This window comes from Typha angustifolia, chromosome 7, assembly GCF_048772165.1.
Source record: "Typha angustifolia cultivar Huaian chromosome 7, ASM4877216v1, whole genome shotgun sequence".
Taxonomy (NCBI): domain Eukaryota; kingdom Viridiplantae; phylum Streptophyta; class Magnoliopsida; order Poales; family Typhaceae; genus Typha; species Typha angustifolia.
In genome coordinates this window covers 11,193,320-11,215,662 of record NC_133245.1, presented here as the reverse complement: position 1 = coordinate 11,215,662, position 22,343 = coordinate 11,193,320, and the positions used below count along the sequence as shown (strand labels likewise).

The 22,343-nt window shown below is 36.2% G+C and overlaps 1 protein-coding gene across 6 annotated transcripts in view; it reads left to right on the top strand.

Annotated features, from left to right (window-relative positions):
* The window catches only part of LOC140761838 (uncharacterized), a 38,244-nt gene extending 17,560 nt beyond the window's left edge, over positions 1 to 20,684 (top strand). For all 6 annotated transcript variants that reach the window (XM_073099307.1, XM_073099309.1, XM_073099308.1 and 3 more), the window contains 8 exons: positions 813 to 1,333; positions 1,494 to 1,558; positions 3,759 to 3,838; positions 11,020 to 11,124; positions 18,959 to 19,098; positions 19,183 to 19,311; positions 19,464 to 19,616; positions 20,020 to 20,684. In XM_073099307.1, coding sequence (XP_072955408.1) covers positions 813 to 1,333; positions 1,494 to 1,558; positions 3,759 to 3,838; positions 11,020 to 11,124; positions 18,959 to 19,098; positions 19,183 to 19,311; positions 19,464 to 19,616; positions 20,020 to 20,161 — 1,335 coding nt within the window. In that variant the 3' untranslated portion in view covers positions 20,162 to 20,684. The remainder of the gene's footprint in view (positions 1 to 812; positions 1,334 to 1,493; positions 1,559 to 3,758; positions 3,839 to 11,019; positions 11,125 to 18,958; positions 19,099 to 19,182; positions 19,312 to 19,463; positions 19,617 to 20,019) is intronic.
* Positions 20,685 to 22,343: the final 1,659 nt, after the last annotated feature.

Genomic DNA, 22,343 nt, shown 5'->3' with positions numbered 1-22,343 from the left:
AAATGTTATTTGCACCTTGTCATGTTATTAGCATCATAATGCAGTACTTACATACGGCTTACGATATGAAGACAAAACTTGCCATGTGCCTTCTCATTGTTTTACTGTCCCTATTAGATATCCCATCTCTCTTTGCCTATTCTTTCATTCAATTTAATTGATATTTCAGTGACACATTCGCCTTTTATTTCATTCATGAAGAGGTCGTCAAGATGCAATCAGATTTTCTGTGAAGCTGTGGTCTTCATGCATTTATTCCATATGCTATGCTGATTTTTGCTTTATCTTTTCTTGATAAAGATAATAACCATATGTTATAATTGGTGCAAAACTGCCTTATAATTACAAAGTTAAGGGGTGCTCTCCTCGATTTCAAATAGAACGACGTGGATAACCACTTCCTTCGAGACCATTGTTGATTTTTTTTTTTTCAGAAGATTATGGCACTTGTTAACTATGGAGAGTTCTCTCCTTTCCAGTATTTTCTCGGTCTCCCTCTCATGTGTGCTGCTATCTTCCCTCCCTAAAACCTAACCAGTACAACAACACTCCTACCTATCTCTCCACATCCCACCCTCTTCCTCTTAGAGAGTAAAATGACACTGATAAACAAGTTATTGCTGCTTTATCACAGAAAATATTTAAGGATTATATTATGCTCTAAATCTACAAAAGGTAATAAAATTAGATTAACGAGGACTTGAAGAATCTTCTATATTATTTATTAATTAGAAACACCGGGAAAATAATTTGCTATGATATAATATGCTAACTGGAAGGATTAATTATGAATTTATGTTGGTTACCTGCAGAGAGTTCCCAAAAGAAATCCAGCTGTGCCGTATGAGTCCTATTACCTTCCTCTTGATGAAAAAGCATCCATTGGGTCCAACAAATTCTTCCTGGAGAATCTGTTGAGCAGTTCTTCTGTTGAGGAAGACGCATGGACTTTCTTCTTTCTGGATATTCCACGAGGTGCTGCAGGATCTGTTATCCATGTTCAGCTGATATCTGATATGAAAGTGAATTACATACTCTACTTGAAATTTGGTGGTTTACCACTGAATGATTCCTGGGACTATTTTGCAAGCAGCACTAGTAGTAGCAACAATTCCAACTTGTGGATATTGAATGATTCACATGATAAAAGCATCAGTCTATATATTCTGTATGCAAGGGAAGGAACTTGGGGTTTTGGATTGAAGCATTCCACCAACAGGGAGAAAAACCCTCAGACTTCCATGTCAATTTCCCTTGAGGGTTGCCCTAGAGATTGCAGTCATAATGGCGCATGCCACTCTCAAGTGGATGAAAGTGGATTGACATTCTACAGGTCTCTCACAGATCTTCCTTTTTCCATAATAACATAGATTTTTAAAGTAGGATGTCATTGAACATTGTTTATTTCAATATAATGCTATCAGATCTTCATAATCTAATCATGGTAGCATTTACTAAATCATCTAACAAATGCATTTATTTTTTGGTTCCAGCTATTGCTCGTGTAATCATAATTATGGGGGATTTGATTGCAGCATTGAGCTTGTTTCACAGAAAGGTAATCATATTTCATCTTACAGGAATACTCTTACATTTTATTGGACTTTCCAATTTGAAGTTCTCTGGCATGCTTGTGCTGAAGAATTAGGCAGTGGCTTGCAAAGTATTGTTGGCTTACCATCATTTAAAGATATAGTTTGACACCAATAATTCAACCTTCCTAGGCGAAGAGAATAACAATGTTTGATAAAAAATTGATAAAGTAGTATTTGTGAAACTAGTTATGTGTTCCAAATTATTGCAATTGTACTTTATTATTTATAAATGTCAAAGCAGTCAGTCAGCTTATTTCATCATAAAATCACATAATGGGCATCAAAGTGGAAGACAGCTAATTCAATAATGAAGCCCTTCATTAGAGCTCTACTAAAAATCCCTTCTCCGCTTCTCTTCTAGGATTCTTTTTAAAAATTTGCTAGTGTTACTATGCTTAATTTTTTGATGCTAAGACAGTGATATTTGAAAGCGAGATGTATGTATAGGATATTTACTTGCAATAGATGAAATAAATTTTAGGAAGTGAATAATCCATCTATAGTTGTAGAAAACTAGAAATATTCTAATATACAGAAGATAGTAATACAACTAACTTGCGATTAGTATAATACTTTGATTAAAAATGTCTTAAAGCCTGCACCATGGAATGCAGTATTTTGATTTTGATTTTTTTGCCACCACTAGCTTAGCAAGCTGGTTGGACTGTATATGCGGCTTTTGGTGGGTGCTAAGGCAGCGGCTGGGTCACATAGGCAGTTTTTGGCGGCCCCGTTTGCTGATTTAGGTAGATTAGATTAGCAGGCGGGTGTGGGTGTGTGCAAGAAGTTATGTTTGTTGGTGGGCCAAAATAGACCTGATTGATTCTTGATCTTTGTGAGCGAGAACAAGGTATCACAAGTTGAAATACATTAAAGGTGATATAAGTCATACTATGTTGTAGTAATAATATTTGGATGAAAGATAAGGAAAGAATAAGAAGGAAACGAAGAAGAGAATTGAGATGGAAACCAACTCAATCTTATGCAGTTCATCGCAATATCATTCTCCTTGTACATGGCATGTGAATCTCATAGATACAGTCTGGATTTAACATTATATTGTTATAGCACTTATCACACTTTGACAAGATCTTCATGAAAGGGAAAGTTTAGAGACTCCCACGGGTCTCCATAAAAGGAGATATGAAACCTCCCAAAGCTATTCTAAGTGTCTTCAAAGACATCTAACTTATTATGTAACTAAAAAAGGACATAGATATGCTAATCATATCCAAGGTAGGAAATTGAAGCTCATAATGAAAACATAGGATTTTCTAGTTGATTCATATGGTACCAAAATCAGCAAATTGAATAACCTATATAATGAATTTTGATATAATCTATTGACATATTTGATGTCCATTCATTGATTGATGGCATCATCATTATATTAATCAAGGTTTGTCGGATCGGCTAATCCCGATTCAGGTCCGATTCCAGTCAAATGATTGGGATTAGTCAGGATCAGCCGGTTTTGATTAAACCGGGCTAGATCCATTATAGATATGACCCGGATCTAATCGGGGGACATCAATTATTAATGTTCCCCAAGCTCTTCCTCTTTCTCTCTCTACTCTTTTCTTCTCACTCTCTCTTTTTCGCTTTTTCTCCTTTTCTTCTCACTCTCACTTACTAATGGACAGATCTAGCTCTAATGAACCCCGACGAACTCTGGCGACACAAATCTCACTCCAGCAAACTCTAATGAACTATAGATCATCAAGTATTCATTGTTTGAAATTATCACATGATCCACATGTTAGTTATTATCTTTTTTAGTATTCTTAGACACAAGATCGGCATATTGATTATTATCTTCCTCAGATACAATAAGATTAATTTGATATGAATGATATGATGCAATCACTATTTGGAGTACCAGGCCCTAGACATAATTATTTTTAAATTTATGGTGATTATGATGACGATGATTCAGGCGATCGATACGGCCGATACATATAGTTTTTTCGGAAGGCCGATCCCAATTTTTTGAACCTTGATATTACTGTGAGGAAGATCAACAATACCAATCAAATGTACTATAAGTCCACCTACAAATCCTTTAGGCTTTGAAAATTCATACACAATATCATTGTAGACTTGTAGTCCTTGGGGTTAATCTAATGTATCCTATTCTAATATGTGCTTCTTTTTGAATTACAGGACACATGTGGCAATCAATTTTTCTAGTTGGCTCAAATGCAGCAGCTCTATTACCTGCATTCTGGGCTCTACATAGAAAGGTAACCTTTTCTTTTTACTTCTATTCTTTGGTTTCCTCAAGAAATAGCTTGATCACAGTGGTAAATTTTGTCCATTTGTCATTTGTGTTATGCTACAAAGTAACTAAGCTTTGAGAAAGATTAATAGTTAGGAAGTGCCATAATATAATATCAAGGTTTTAGAGTAATTAGGTCTACGGTTGAGTATATGGAATGTAAATTCAGTAAATTAAGGCATCAAAACGATGCAGTCAAAATTACTCTTGGTGTGCAAGAAATAGCTAAAAGAGAGTATTTTTGTTACCTAGTTCAATAGTTTAACAAGATGTAGAGATTGATGAGGACGTTGCTCATAGAAGTAAAGAGGGATGGTTAAAATGGAAAGTTCTTCTAGGTGGCGTTTGGTTGCCATGGGTAGTATTTTCATCATTATCTTTGACAAGGCATGCATTTCAAAATGAAAGGTTCCCTAAAACTCGGACAAGGTACATAAAACTTATAGAAAGTGTAAAACTGTAAATTGAGGATACCTTAGGTAAATTGACACAATTATCCTCATTAATGGATTGATGGGATGGATGGAGTAAAACACAAGACAATAATATTAAAATTAGCCATCTCTTCCACTAAATTTCTCTGAAAATGTAGGTATCCATATTTGCACTACCTATCTCAATGAATGCAATGCCTACAACTATATATGCATTTCTGATTTATATGACTGTGATATAAATACATATGCAGTGCATGGGTATAAAAAAACAATTCAACTTCTTATGTCCGCAATATGTATCTAGATGTGTGCAATTCATATTCATACATGTGCAATTCACATACATGGGTATGCAATCCAAATTTATATATACTAAATGCTGATTTATATAAAGCAGTGACAAGTTATATGCTCCATGGATGGCCGTGCCAGTGGCGTACCGGCACGTGGCACGAGGGGTGCCGCACGGCACCCCTCCTAATAGCTTCGTCATTGACCTCGTCGTCAAGCTCGCCGTTGTCGCCACTAGCCTTCGCTGTCGCCGCTCGTTGACGCTGCTCGCCAGAGCTCGCGTCGGGTGCCCTAGCCGAGGGAGGGGAAGAAAGAAATCGAGAGTGAGAGAGAGAGAGAGAGAGAGAGAGAGAGAGAGAGAGAGAGAGAGGGGGTTTATCGGTTAAAAGTTAAGTTGCGGATCCGAATCCGCAACTTAAATCCGGATCCGGATCTGCAACTTAAATTTTAACCGATAAACCCTCTCTCTCTCTCTCTCTCTCGATTTCTTTCTTCCCCTCCCTCGGCTAGGGCACCCGACACAAGCTCGGGCGAGCGGTGATGACAACCGAGAGCAGCGATGGCGAAGGCCAGCGACGATGGCGACGACCAATGTGGTACATTTTTCTCTCTTTTTCTTACGGCACAGCCGGCAAGTGCTGCGGCACGTGCCGTGCCGTGCCGGCCGGCGGTCAGCACGGGCCATCGTTGATATGCTCAATGTTGTTTTTCATAAATAATTACCTGTTGGTTTAGAAAAAACTATAGCATGAACATTTTATATCGCACAAGATAAATGTAGAATTTTAACATGTCCAAACAAATATACAACAATATATATCTAGTTCATGGGTATAAAACAACAATTCAACTCTTATGTCCGTAATATGTATCTGGATGTACGCAATATATATTTATACATGTGCAATTCATGTATATAGGTACACAATGCAAATTTATATATACTGAATGCTGATTTATATAAAGCAGTGACAAGTTATGTTGTTTTTCATAAATAATTTTCTGTTGGTTCAGGAAAAACTATAGCATGAACATTTTATATCACACATATAAATGTAGAATTTTAACATGTCCAAACAAATATACAACAGCATAGATTGTTACAACTCATTTTGACATACAAATCCAGTAAAATTAGTTTTTAGTATTCTTTAGAAAGTCATTTGATCGAGCTCTATAGCGTTTGAAATCTGGATACACCTTGTGTCTTTTTGTCCAAATTCAAATACCATCATATTTCGTTGAATATGGTCTTCAACTCTTCATATTCAAGTACAAAAATCTGCAATTGAGGTCCCTCTATTGCCTTGGATTATGTTCGATAGATGTTTAATTCCTAGCTCCCACCAAGGTGCACTCAATAGTTATATATTTTACTAAACCATTCAGTCAAGAATTTTCTATCCGTTTAGAATTATGAAAATAGAAAGTCTAAGTTCTTACTATTTGTACCAAGAAGAGTAATGTTGCTACACGCCCATCTTTAGATCAACTGCAAAAAATTGCCAGTGCAATTTCATGTTGAAAGGAATGATCTAGTATTCACTTAAGTACTTTTATTGCTAGGAATAAGCCTCTACTATGAAATCTGGCTTCATCTTCACTGCCCTTTGCATAGCCAAAATCATTTGATTAAGTTGTTCCCTATTGTAAAAATATATTTAAGTAAAACAAGCTTAACTTACATTTATTATGTGCTCATGAAACAACATTAAGTATATTCTTATTTTCCTATGGCATATTTGCAATACATTCTTTGTCGGGCATAAATGATATCGTTTTCAATCGTGTCTCCCCTAAGCAATTCCATGATTTGTTTCCTACTTACATTCATGGGATTGTCCTTTAAAATGCAAAGCAAACTATCACGGAAATATATACAGTCATGAAACTATTTTGCAGTGCATAGAATTTCGCCCGTAATGCATGAAATTATGTTCACAGTGCATATAGTTATGGTTGCAATGCAAAGGACAATTTGTATTCATTGCAAATATAATTTCATGCATTACAAGCATAATTGTTTACATTACAAAAATAGTTTCATAACTGTGTATATTTCTGTGACCAATGATGGTCATGCCGATGATGGCACATCACCTAACAAGGGTGTGTGCTGATTTGCATGGGTCATATGAGGTTTGAAACAGATTTATTGATCCAAAATGGATCTATTAGAGTGGTACATCTTAATATTCTATAGGTTTTTTTTTTCCATCATGTGATAAACATCTCACATTTTATTTTCAGTTTTTCCTATTTCAATTGTATTATAGAGTATTTAATCATATTATGGAGTGTTCAATCATTAATATTAGTTTTAATAAATGAATTCAACCATATTATGTGTTAAATAATATTTCTATTTAATAATTGCTATATCTTTAATAAAATAGGTCAATTACAAAATAATCTAAAGATAAAAGGGTCTAATGTCGGCTTTTAATACATATATTCAAAGCAAAAACTAAAGATATGATGTGCCGAAGACCTAAAACTAGGGATGGTCGTGCTGGTATAGTGGCATGACACTTGGCACAGGATGTTCCAGTGCCACATCCTCGTGCCGAGCCATGTCGATCCAATACGGCTACCGTTTGACATTGCATGTGGAGCCTTTTTTTTTTAGATTTTTTTTAATTTTCGTCAATCATTATCAAATCAATTTTAGTTCCCATGCATGTTTAAAATTCATATCATATCATAGGAGAATTGTAAAATTTCTATTTATTTGAAGACTGTGAGACGTTACAACAAACAATATTATTTGTGGATAAATTTTGAAGATTATTGACAGCATTTAGTATAACATTCTCGTATTATTTTTGTATCGGCAAACGAAATCGTTGATCCTCCTTATCATGCTACATTCAACTAGATATTAGTTTTAATTAATGAACTATTTAATCAATTAATATTATGCGTCGAATGTTATTATGTATTTAATTATATTATAGAGTATTGAATCATATTATGAAATGTTCAATCATTAATTTTAGTTTTAATGAATGTCTTCACTCATATTATGTGTTGAATAATATTTATATTTAACTGTTGTTTTATTTTTAATAAAATAGGTCATCTATAAATATAATCTAAAGATAAAATACTATAATGTATGTATAAATATATATATATATATATATATATATATATTTTAAATAAAGAATTAAAGATTAAATATATATGTATTTTTAAAGATTGACATGCCGAAAACCCAAAAACATCTCTAAATATCTTATAAATTTATTAAAAATATTATAAATGCATAGGGGAGTGCCACTGGCACGCTGGGAAGGTTCCACTGGCACAGCTATCGTTGCCTAAAACCATCTTCAAATTCATTAATTTTTTATTAAAAAAAAGTCAAAGGCATGCCAAAGCGTGCTAGTGGCAAGCAGGGACGTGCCGATCTGCATGGGGTATGCCGACCGGTATGACTATCATTGTATGTGACAATTTAGTTTGCATTTGGAAGGATGATGCCATGCATGTAAGTAGCAAAGGAATCATGAAATTGATCAACGTAGACATAATTGAAGATAATATAATTTGTGCTCGACAAAGAATTTACCACAACTGTGCCATAGAAAAACAAGAATATGCTCACTGTTGTTTCATGAATATGGAATTACATGTGAGTTAAGTATCTTTTACTTAAATATATTTTGGCAACAGAGAATAACTTAACCAAATGGTTTTGTCTATGTCAAGTGCAATGAAGATGACATGGTAGAGTCATGTTTATTCCCAACAATGAAAGAAAGAAGACTACACAAGTGCTACTACTGGATTATTTTTTGTACAAGCCGTTGTACTACACCTTCTTGCAATTGATCTAAAAAAGGGTGTGCAGTGACATTACTCTTGGATAGAAGTTGACGAGTATTTGTAGGAGGTGATATAAATGGTATGAACTTGGATTTTCTATTTGCAAACTTCTATAAGTATTTGCATGTTTTTATCTGTACTTTTTCTTTGTTATTGTAAATTTATGTACCTTTTTCCACAAGGTAATTGGATAGACGATTTCTTAATGGAATGGTTTAATAAAATATATAACCATGAAGTGCGCCTTAGCAGAGGCTGAGAAACTATATCTAAGAAACATATTCTAAGGCAATAGATTAGCCTTGATTGCCATATATTTGTACTTAGATATGAAGATTGTATTCATGTGAAGTTTCTGGATTTGGACAAAAAGACATGGAGCATCTCTAATTAGTCACTCTATGTGGCTCGTTATTTCTAAAGAATATTGTAACTGACTTTATTGGACTTGTAGGTCTCCGACGAGTTGGAACTATTTGCATTGCTTTATGCTTGTTTGTACATGTTAAAATTATACATTTATCTATGCGATATAGAATGTTCATGCAATAGTTTTGTCTAAACCAGTAGGGAATTATTTATAAAACCAATATTGAGTATATAACTAATGCAATCCAAAGGGGGCTCGATCAAATCCGGCCAGGTTTGGACCCAAATAGCAAGTAAGAGACGTGGATCTGGGTTAGAGTGCATGCAGGGCAGGATAGTAAGGCTTTGGCGCATCTCTGCCTCTAGTGAGCGTGTCTCGAGGCAGGGGGTGGCCGATTGAAGTAGGGAGGACCTTGGGAAAGGTCTAGCCAAAGCTCTTCGGTTTTGGGGTAGATTAGGGCTCGAACACAAAAAGGTGTCCTAGTCGGCTGGTGGGCACACACAGTCCTAGGCTGGGTTGGTTGGAGCAGGGCACATCTAGGGCCTTGGAGGTGTGCATCCAAGGTGGTAGGGTGGTTGGCTAGAGGGTATGGGATCCTAAGTAGGGTGGTGGCAGATGTCGGCTCAGTGGAGAGAACACGGCTATGGTCTGACTAGGGTAGTGGAGATTGGGTGGCTAGGAGGTTGGGTGGCTAGGAGGTTGGGCTAACGGTGGTCTTCGACTAGGGCAGATCTAGGCCTGGGAGGGTGGTGGTGATGGCTGGACCGAATTGGGTAGGGAAGGAGTGAAAAGGAAGCCAAAGACTAGAAGGGTGGATCGGATGGAGGATGGCGTGCAATATAAGTAGCTCGTGGCTAGGCGAGGCTGAGGAAGCCAGTGTTTGGGTTAGGTCAAATGGAGGATGAGGGGGAGAGAGCGAGAGGAAGGAGATTGGACAAGACTCAATTTGATAATCAGCTTGATAATTAGCCAGTGGCACACACCCATGCCGACCTGTGCTGACCGGCACGCATGTCGTGTTGGATCGACACGGCATGCCAGTCATTGTGCCATGTGGAGCTATTTTTAAATTCTTTTTTATTTTTGTCAATCATTCTCAAATCAACCGATCATTTAGAAGGTTTAGATAAAATTGATGATAATGAGACTAGCGATGATAATAATGGTGATATTAATGAGACTCAGTCTGGTGGCGATGATGATAGAGATAAGGCATGCATCTTTATTAGGTAACTTTTTCAAAGGTATTATTTTTACAGAGAATTTGAGTCTGTAGAATATCAGGAAAGGTGCACCCACATGAGATTATGGGTTCATCATCATTACCATTGTATTAATCACACTCACTAGAGTTATAACACTCTTATTATACTCTATATCTACTATCTGCATATACTTATGGTGTATTTATACTTGTGCTGATGCCGGTCATTTCTATATATGTTCAATATCCATATCATATCATAGGAGAATTTTAAAATTTCTATTTGTATGAAGACTATATGAGACGTTATAACGAGCAATACTATTAGTGAATGAGTTTTGAAAAATATTAACAGTATTTAATGCAATATTTTTGTATTATTCTTATGCTGACAAATGAAGTCTTTGATCCTTTTCGATATTTTACATTCAACTAGATATTAGTTTTAGTTATTGAACTATTGTCATTTAATATTATGTGTTCAATTTTATTATGGAGTATTCAATTATATTATGGAGTGTTTAATTATTAATATTAATTTTAATAAATATATTCGATCATATTATGTATTGAATAATTATATTTAACTGTTGCTTTATCTTTAATAAAATAGGTCATTGACAAAAATAATATTGAAGAGAAAGTATTATGATACAGGTCTAATACATATATTTAAATGAAGAACTAAAGATTGACATATCGAAGACCCAAAACCATCTCTAAATATTCTAAAAAGTTTTTAAAAATATTACAAATGTGTGTTAGTAGCACACAGGGGTGTGCCATCAGCAAGCCAGGGCTTGTCGCGCCGATGGTGGCACGGCACGGCACGTGCCACTAGATTTGTTAGAGAATAGCGGTTATCATTTTTTATATTTTAACGTTATCTTATTTCTTAAGATTTTCAACTTAAATGGTATAATTTTTTTTGGTTTATCTGCAATAAGTGACAATTTCAATTGTAAAAGATTATATAGCATCTCTGCTAATAGGATTGAATATTTTCTACACAGGCATTTGCTGAATGGGTTCTTTTCACCTCTAGTGGAATATCAAGTGGCCTCTATCATGCATGTGATGTTGGGACCTGGTGCATCTTATCTTTCCACGTACTACAGGTATGCAACATGCAACCAGCAAATTTGTATCATTTCTCATAAAGAGAAAAAAAGTGCTGACTTGTCAAATACTTGAAATATAGCTTAAAAAGAAATTTACACATTCGAATGTAGTAGTTGGAACTTGCAAATCCATAGCTATGAGAATAGCATATACCATCTGAACACTAAGAGAATGGAACATGTTCTAAATAGTCCACCATTATATGGTTGTCTACACTCTGCAATATGCTGTATTTCGTTTGAGAATGACTTCTTTCATGATCTCAGTTGCAAGTTTGCAACTATTAAAAGAGTTTGTTTTACCTGTCTACTGGTTTTGTTCATGTCAATTTAATCTCCTTTCTTCCTGGAATTTTCTTAGCATAGATTTTCAGACCAACTGTGGGAATTGATGTTTGGTAACTGTTAAAGGTATGATATATATTGTTGATCTATATCTAACACCTTAAGTTTTTGGTCAATTGGTTATCTAACATAGTATCAAATCTTAGTTTAGAGATCTGAAATTTAAACATTGTTTAGCCCCATTTAATTTTTTTAATTATTTATTCTTGCACGACATGAAGGGTTGCATACTCTATTGTCTTTCATCTATCCACATATAGCGTGTAGAGATTGTACATGAGAGGGAGTACTAAAGGTATGATATATATTATTTGTCCCTTAATAGATAAGTTTTTGGGTCAACTGGTTATCTAACGACAACTATTATTCGAGAGAGAGTCTTTCTATTATAAGAAGACCAATGAGGAAGATGAAAGTAATAGATTGTTTGGGTCAGTTTGATTTGGGAACCAATTCAAAATGGAATTAGTTGATTTCATTTGGAGAGAATTCAATTGAATTCATTTGGAAATGAATTCCATTGTTTGTAAAATAATGAAATTTAAAATGAAATCCATTTAAGTTTGCTTCGTTTGAAATAAGGTAGAAATTTATTTTGTTATGTTATTGTTTTCCTATTTTACCCATGAGCTTCAATAAAAATGTATTATTTTAAGGGTTAATTTTGAGATTTAGAAAAGTTAACTTAAGTGGAAAATAAATTCCATTCAAATCTGACCTCAAATCATCGGAACATATTAAAATAGTTTGTAAGAGAACTCTATGAGTGGAAGATGATCATCTCAATTTCCTTTTCACTTCAAGGAACAAGCTTGCAACATATCCTCAAGGGTTTAGATAGTCATCTCGGATTGTCCATTAGTCTGCGAGTGATAAGTTAAGCTGAATTTCAATCGCGTCCTTGTAGCTGAATGTAGACTCTGATAGAAGTTAGAAACAAATTAAGGATCTCGATCAGACACGATAGACAAAAATGCTCCATGGAGTCGGACAATCTCCCGAATATAAAGCTGTGCAAGACAATCTAGGGAGTAAGTCATACGAATGATGAAAAAGTAGGCAGACTTAGTTAATCTATTCACAATCACCCAAATTGCATCATGATTTGATCTAGTGCAAGAAAGTCCCCAGACAAAGTCCATAGTCACACCTCAAAGTTAGCTATGTCATTCTTCATACCATTCCACCAAAACTTCTCTTACAAATCCCTATACATCTTCGTGCTGCCTAAGTAAATACTGAACCCTGAATTGTGAGTCTATGACATAACTTCATTCTTTGACTCTTCACTGGCTGGGACACAAACATGGTTTTGGTACTCAACTAATCCTCTCTGACCTCGAATTTTCAAGATTTTCTTGAGATTAGCATCTTCTAATTGAGTAGTATGGATGCGATCTAAAAGTGTAGTCTGACCACCAGTTAGCTGCATATGGCTGCTCCCTCCAGATGCGGTGTCACCTCTATCTCCAAGCGTCTAAAATTTTCAATAATGCACTACTCACGAGTGAGTACTGCTAAGTGTCCCTCTGATAATTTTCTACTCAAGGCATCAGCTATCACATTTGCCTTCCCTGGATGATAATTGATGCTAACACCATAATCCTTGATCAATTCTAGCCACCTATGCTGCCTCAAGTTAATCTCCTTCTGAGTGAAGATATACTTGAGGCTCTTATAATCAGTGAAAATCGCACAAGATGCTCCATAAAGATAGTGACGCCAAATTTTCAGTGTAAAAACCACCGCAGCTAACTCAAGGTCACAATCACCCATCCACTCAAATCTCACCCCTTTCATAGTGAGGTGAGTAAGTGGCAAAGCAATTCATGAAAAGCCCTCCATATACCTTATGTAGTAGCCTGCCAATTCAAGGAAACTACGCACCTCAGATACTAAAGTCCGTCTTGGCCATTTGCTGACAGCCTCAATTTTCTTTTGATCCACCTTGACTCCATCCTTGCCGATTATATGCCCCAAGAAAACAACCTCATCCAGCCAAAATTCACACTTTTTTTAAACTTTGCATAAAGTTTTTTCTCCGGAAGAATTTGATGTATTATCCTCAGATGTTTCTCATGCTTTTCCTTGCTCTTGTAGTAGATTAGTATATCGTCGATGAAGACCACAACAAATTGATCCAAGAAAGGTCTGAAGACCCGGTTCATCTGGTGTATAAAAGTTGCAAGAGCATTAGTGAGACCAAAAGGCATCACTAAGAACTTGTAATGGCTATGAGTCCTAAATATTGTCTTTGCAATGTCGTCACCTTTGATCTTCAATTGGTGATAGCTAGATCTCAAATCAATCTTAGAAAAGACCCGAGAGCTCTGTAGCTGATCAAATAGATCATCGATCCGGGATAATGGATACCTATTCTTCTTTGTAATTTTATTTAACTTTCGGTAATCAATGCAAAGAGGCATAATTCATTTTTCCTCTTTATAAATAAAACTGTTGCTCCCCTAGGTGATACACTCAGATGAATAAACCCAAATCTAACAATTCTTGAAGTTGAGTCTGCAGCTCTCGAAGTACTGCTAGTGCCATTCTGTAGGGTGCCTTTGATATTGGTTCAGTGCTAGGAAAAAGATCTATAGTGGTCTATCTTTCTATCAGGTGGAAGACTAGGTAAATCTTCAGAAAAAATATTTAGAAATTCATTCACTATTTAAAGTTCATGAATCTCTTACTCCACTCGCTTTGCGCCCACCATAAATGCCAAGAAGCCTTGACATCCTTTCTTCAATAACCGGTTTGCCTGAAGGGATAAGATAATACCAGTTGCAGGAATCTTTTGCTCACCGTGGAAAAATTTGGGCTTCTCCAGATAGCTAGTCCTTGTCCAGTATAATATCAAAATCATCATGCATGTCTAGACAAATTAAATCTACTGGGAGTTTTTGATCATCAATCTCTACTAGACTAATTCTACAAATGAGATCTAATAGTTTGGTCCTCCCTATGGGTGTGGTCACTACCAAACATAATTCCATGATTTTAGGTGCAACAGGTAATAGGGAAATAAAATCAGATGAACCAAAAGAGTGAGAGGCTCCAGAGTCTATAAGAACTCTAGCAGGTCAAGAAGAGATAGGTAATATATTTTGCACAACAGATGGTGAGTGCTCGGCCTTATCTTGAGTCAAAGTATAAACTCTCCATTTGTTCTCTGTCCTTGAACCTTGACTCCCACTATGTGTTGGAGGTCTATTGTTAGTTGCTTTAGACTGGAATAATGATTGATGTCGCTGATCCTGCTAAGAGGTTGGATTCCATCACCCACGGGGTGCTCTACAGTGTCTTGCGATGTGATCGGGTCTCCCACGATTGTAGCAGTTTCGGGTACTCTACTGTATCTTATGCTAGACGAATAGGAGAGTCCACACCTCGAGCAATTTCTGAACTCTATCTGTGACCTCCAAAAAAGTTTTGGTCCACTCCCGATTCTCAAATGCTGTCTAGATGATTGACTACCTCCGCTGCTCTAACCTTGGTATCTCCTCTACTTCTGTGGCTGCTGCTATTTTCGTTCTTGGCGAAACTCTCCAATATTTCTATCAGCAAAGAGTGCCTTAGACACCATCTCATGAAGTGTCTGGCACTACAAAAGTGAGATCCTATCTCTAATGGTTGATCGCAACATACGCTCAACGAAGCTGACTTTCTCCTCCTCACTCGCTGTTATATATGGAACAAACCGCAACAACTCGGTGTACCTCACCTCAAAGTCCACGACAGACATGCCTCCATGTCTGAGCTTGAACTATCATGTTTCTTCTTCAGGGATTGAGGATAGTAGTTTTTGAAGATCTTCTAGAAGTTATCCCAAGTCAGCTCCTTCTCCCGTCCAATATACTAGCGCTCAATCATCTGCCACCAATGCTTTGTCCGATCCTTAAACATGTAGGTTGTCAAAGCAACCATATGGTCCTCTGAGCAGTCCAAAACTCGTAGTATCTTCTTGATCCGAAGCAGCCATGTCTTTGCTTAGATCGGATCAGTAATCCTCCTAAAGGCTGGTGGAGACGCCTTCAGAAATTTCTCAAATACTATACCCCTATCTAAACTAAGGGGCCTAGCTTCTGATGTAGCTGCACTCTGCGATGACTGCCTTCCAATGGCCTGAAGAAGAGCTTGAAGTGCTGAAATCACTATATCAGGAAAAGGAATTTAGGCAGGAGTAGGAATCTGTCAAGAGCAGTTTCTGGTCCTGACCCAGGAATAGCAATAAGTGCAAGAGCTAGCGCTTGCTCCTTACTCCTATTAGGAGAGGAACTCTGGGCCGCAACTCCTCGTCGACAATGACATGCATAAATAATGCCCCTTCAAGATTTAAAAATATATATAAGAATAAATTTCACTAAATATAACAAAATAATTTCATAGCGAACTTGAGCCTGTGCAATTGGACCTCTACATAACTCTAAGGGTGACTGAAACTTTAACTCTGATACCACAATTATCACGACCTAAAATCAAAATTATGATCGACTATGTACCTCAATACAATTGAGATACACGAAGCCTTAACATGTACCTCAATACACTTGAGATACACGAAGTTCTAACATGCTAATTTTGTCTCACTTGGGTTAATACCTTGTTGATCCACCTTAACTAGAAATCACCTCGAGATGGTGCTCGAGTCTTTTTCTCATAGTTGATCTAGTTAGGTTCACTAAGAAATATAACTATATGATAAACACACCATATCTCTTATACTAATCTTTGAAAGAGATTAGAGGCACCTCAGAAAGTCTTTTGATCTAACATGAAACTGTTTCCTAAATCTGTCAGAGTCACCTTGGTGATTTAAAATAGGATTTTCCTCTAAACTTCTAAGCAGACTTGAGTCATCACGAAAAATAGCAAGCGATTTATACTATGACTGTTTTCTAAGTCATACCAAATATCAATTATATTTTTGTTCTAATATTCTTGTTTAGTAACAATTGCTATTTGCACGAAGTATAGTAATACATTGAATCATATATTTTGTACACAGAAATATAATAATTAAATTTGTACACAAAAATGTGAGTGAACCCACTCACCTGAGTCTAGGTAAAACAACAAAAATTTCTAATCTCTAGTCCACGTGCTAAAATCACCACTTTTAATAATAAATAATAATAAATTTTAAATTAAACAATATCATAATTTCTAAAATTTAAAGCTAAATAAATTGCTCAAATAGGCTAAATTAAGCCCAATTGGTTGGGCTGGGTTGCGGGCTGGTCGCAGCCTAAATATTATCAATAATCGGCTGGACCCAGGCCCAACCGAACTAAATGAGTTGGGTTGCTAGCTGTAGTCCAGCTATCATTTAGTCAATCCGGTTGGGTTGGACCCAAACCCAAAACCCAATACGAGTTGGGATCAAAAGATTCCAACCGAATCCTCTCTCAACGAAGAAGAGGAAAGGGAGGAGAAGAGAAAGGAGAGGAGGAAGGAGTCGCCAGCGGTTGCACCAACAGCAGACCCTGCCAATCATCAACATGCGATGACCTTGCTCTACGACAAACAGCGACCCGAGCCATGAGGGCTCTAAAGGGAGTATCCACGGCACAAACCCAGCAGTGCGAAGCTTCCGGTGAAGGCATGAAAACAACCCAAACCAGTCGGTCGACTCGAAGCCGATGAAGCTGCAACACTAAGGAAATTAGGTATTTTAAATCTATACTATTAAACTTAAATTAAATTTGAGGGATGAGAGAGGGCTTATTGACGAGTTGTGTGGTAGTCTCCGATTGCTCTGATGGTGCTCCTGCGGGTTGGTTCTACGGTGACGACTCCGACAGTAAAGAAAGGAAGAAGAACAAGAGGGAAGAAAGGGCTAGGGTGAAAGAGAGGAGATTTAGGATTTTATTTATAGAGAAAATCCAAATCTGATTTTGATTTGGATTTGGCTGAAACTTTCGCGACTGCTTCGTCATGTGCTAGAGAGGGAGAAGGTGAAGGTACGCATGTGCACTGCACATGTGCCCCAAGAGAATTTTTTTTCAGTTCTTATAGTCTCTACCTTTTGGGAATCCTCCAAAAAACTCTTAGACATCTATGCAACCTTTGGACTTCATAATATATCTTATCTTCTCAACCTTTTGACCTCCTAGAAAAACCTTTACACTTTCTAACATGATCCTTGACTTCTTAATCTTTGGACCTCCCAAAAAACTGTTTTGGTCTTCCCTTCCTCTTTATAAACCCAATGCAACCTCTATAGGGGGGATAATTTTTTGATGGTTATCAAACACTTTTCTTCTCCACATAAATCTCTCCTATACTCTTTATCTCCTCTTTACAAACCTCCCGTAATCCTTGTGGGTTCTTTTGTCAATGTACCTTATCACTTGGCTTCATTTCCACGTATTTGCTACTGTCTTGAGGGATTTCCTGTAATAGAACAAAGACTATTGTTGCCTGGAGTTGAAGACAAAGGCATGGCATAAGATTAAATACTATCCTTCACATCGGGTGCAATCCAATAATATTATGCTACTGTTTATATCTTACTTTGGTCCTAAATCCTGCAGCCATCTATAAGTTTTTGAAGCCTAGACTATTTTTAACCTGTTCTTGATTGATCTAAGTCTCATAGTCGATCCATTGTTCTCTTTGGTCATATCTTTTGATTATAAATTTCAGATTTGCTGGTTTGTTTAAGTTTAAGATGAGATGGATTTAATCTTGCTTATATTTTAATAGATGCCTTCATGATAATTTATTGCTAATGTTTTCTGTATTGCTGAATTCATTTAGCCTTCATTTGTCCATTATTTGATCGAACCCAAAGTGGACCCAGTTTTAAGACCCGTGGGTCGGTTTCCATAAACCTACTGAGCCTATATCTTTAACTATTGTTTGAACCAATCTGAAGCCTTTGTCATGATATTAGTCTAGGTTAAGTTTGCAAAGTCATAATTAGACCCCATTTGAACCAATTTGGAGACCCAGTTTCTGTATAGACCACAAAAAACTCCTTTCATGCACTATATAGCCGTGGCTTCTTGAGGAGAGGGTTAGTGTAGAAGCTGGTTAACTGACAAGTTGATTTTTGGCCTAACTTGATGACCCAAATGAAATCATTCTGGCTTGGGGGTTGCTCAGGCTGACCTGGTTTCAGCTCTATTCTTTTCTCATTCTGGCTTGGGATTAACTACTTCAATAAACATGAAGATATGATATATTAATTATTATGTATCTATATGGATAACTTGTAATTGGTGGTCCATGCAGTATATCTCTTTAATTAGCCTTGTATTTGTTACATGCAATTTCTTTCCACCATGCTATCAATTAATCTCGAAGTAGGAATCCATTTTTGTATCCTCATTCAGTCATTCCTGAAGAGTGCTACTCTTTTAAGACTACTTGCCAACAGTTACAAAGACATTGCTACTATCTCAAGGCTTGCTTACAACATGCCCCTCTATGTTCCTTCTCCAATTACTGTTGATGATGATTGTTCTCTATCTGGCTTCAGTTTATGGACTTTTGGCTTTCCTTCATGGCTGTTGTTGGCACTTTCATTTATATGGCTGCAATTAGTGAGGCCTCCAAAAGAGCAATCCATACAGGTGTATTCATCCTCACTGCTCTTTTAGCTGTGACCGGTGCAACTAGGTACTTGTGTGGGATAGATGATTCCCTATACATTTTCTAACTCTGCTAGGTTTATTTATGTGATGTATAAAAGTGATATCTCAGGACTGCAAATATTGGAATTGTAATAGCGATTGGCACTGTTGGCCTTCTAATTGGATGGTTTTTAGAATTCTCCACAGCACAAAGATTCATATACTGTCTGCAGAGCTTTGACTTGAATATGTCCGAATGGTAAGCTTCCAGGCGATCGATCTCATTTTGCAATTTTCTCTTCTAACTTAAGTACTTGTGAAAGTTTTCTGTCAAGTTTTGCAATTCAGTTGTTTTTTGTTATTTTCTAAGAATATTTAGTATTCTGAAGAGCTATTCCAACTCTGCTCTAGGTGGCAAAATATTGGAAGCTTGTTCTGGAACATTGTGAAAACACTTAAGAAAAGATTCCAGTGGCGATTTCTACTCTTGGGGTTTATTGCATTATCCTTGGCTGCAACAAGCTGGAAACTAGAAGCTATTGACAGCTATTGGATTTGGCATAGGTGAGACTTGAGAGAGAACCTTTCATTTAAGAAGCTTTACAATCTTTAACTTGCTTTCATGTCGTCAAGAGCAATTGAGTAGGATTAGCCAGTTCTGTGAATTTTTAGTCATTCTAAGGGCTATATACTCAGAAAAAAGAAAAACACAAGTACATACTTGCTGCTATCCTTTTCTTTATCTCCACTTTACAGATTTAATTACCATGAAATAAATGAAGCCATCCCATGGGTTGAACTAATTATGAATAGATTTAGGAGCTAAACTTCATATCTTGTTAGGTCATAATTTGTTAAATTGCTGATTCCAAAACCCAGTGAATCTAGAAGTTATGGAGAGTTTTTGAATACTAAGATGATCTTTTAGAGGAATCTTGATTGATAAAGATATTTCTTTTGACTGCAGCTTATGGCATATCACTATATACACATCTTCCTTCTTCTTCCTGTGTTCGACTCTTGTGGAAAGAAGTAACGAAAGTCAATCACCTGCTTATGAGCTAGCACGTCAGGACTCGTTCTCAAGAACAGGACCAAGAGAAATATAGAAAGCAAAAGCAAGCAATCTTGTCGGTGTTATCTTTTTAATATTTAATATTATATTGCAAATTAGCATTGTGGATATTGGTGCCAGTTTTATGAGTAAAAGTTCTGGTACTCTAGCAAAGATATTGTATGAAAGAACATCAGTTCTCAGGGTCAAGGGCATATTTGGTTTTACCTCTTATCGGCATACAAACCATTATTGAGAAGGAAGTTGCAGTAGGGGAAATCAGGCATTAGGTATTCTACAGTTCTACTCTGCTTTGCATCGTACAACAATTGTACATATTGAGATGCAGGAAATGGGAATAAACTGCAGTATGATTGTTTATTTATTGGTTCAAGAACCTTGTATTCCTTATGAGGTTTGTAGCTCTTATTTAGGTTTTTTTTTTTCCTGCACAAAATGGTTTCTTCTGTACAAGACAAAATTATATTGCAAAGTATGTATAATTTGTTACAAATTTAGGGAATTACCCTGCAGTTTATATTAAACAATTCATGCAATTTATTGCATCTATTATTGAAGACTGCTTAATATCTAATTGTTGTTATGTTCGCAAAGGAAGATTGTATTTTATGTGGAAAATCAGAATATCAAATTACAGTATAGTTTGTTGCAATATTGTGAATTGCTTTGCAGGTTATATTAAACAATTCATGCAATTTATTGCATCTATTATAAGGATTGCTTAATATCTACTTGTTTTATGCCAGTGAAGGAAGATTGTATTTTATGTTGAACATCAGAATATCAAATTATACTTTCTGTGCTGAATGTTCCTTCGTGAATTTCTTTCTGCCTTCTTACTAATTTTCTTCGGGGGTAAATATTTATATTGATCGCTTTCGACCTCGAAGTCCCTTTATGTTTTTATATTTCTGGACTCAAAATTTCTCTTGGAATTGAAGTCTTCCTTTGGCTTCTCCCAAATAGAAAGTTGCATAATAATTGTTTCATGGTAAGTCCATTCTTAGCAAGAAGGTTTTCAATATTGCATACTGCTTTCTCTACAAGGTTGTATCAGAAAATGTGGAACAATGCAGGGTTATTTATTATAGTCCAAAATTAGCTTATATAATTAATATAAGCTATCATTTTTTAGTATTAAAATGAGAATAGTTATTTATATTTCACACTTATTCCACAAGTGAACACAGCTTTAGACAGAGTATGAGTTGAGTTTAAAATAGGTTATTTTATTTATGTAATACACCATTTATATATAATAAATCAGTAAATATTATATTTTTTTATATAGGATTATATTAAACGGGTTAGACGGGTCGTGTTAACGTGTCAGGTTAACATGACCTGTTTAAGTATACGGGTTAGACGGGTCGTGTTAGCGTGTCGTGTTAACCTGACCCGTTTATTAAACGGGTTAAGCGGGTTGTCATGTTTTCCGTTTATTAATCGGGTCGTGTTTGTGTTTACCAAATGTAACCCCTTTATTAATCGGGTTGTGTTCGTGTCAAGGTAATGTTGACCCGACTCGAATTTGACCCGACCCAAACCCGTTTAACCCGACCCGATTGCCACTCTTAGATTAGGAGTTAGAGGAAGCTGACCAAAGACTTGGGAGTGAAAAGAAGGAGGTGGGAGAGGGCGCTGATGGCTAGATCAAGAAAAGGAGATAAAAGCACAATGCCGATTTCAATTATTAGATTCTACTTCAATTAGAATTCCTCCACATATTTATAGAAGCTCACCCTAAGGATCCAAACAACTAAGTTAAAACCCTAACAAACCAACTAAACTAGTTTCTTTTTCTTCTCGAATTAACCTTTCGTTTTACTATAGATAGATTCTGAATTTGGAGAAATCGTGAATACCAAAGTTGTAGATCTGGAGGTTGGCAATCATATCCAACTAGTTTGATATTATTCAGATGTTTGTAGAATATTTTATGAATATTTTTTCAAAATTGCACAGAGTTGGATTTAGCTAATTAAATAAAATCCTAACCTTTTAAGACTCTAACTAAACTAAATAAGCAAATAAGATGACTAAACTCAACCCATTGAACCTAATGTCTTTGGAGGTTATCTGATTTAGTTCAAATCGCATCAAAAACCTACCAGAAGAAAAAAAAAAACTTAAAAAAGTAGAGCAACAAACAGTAGAGTGTGATGAAAGTAACCCATGAGAGCAGAGACTTTCCAAATGGTGTGGGCAGAAAGCAG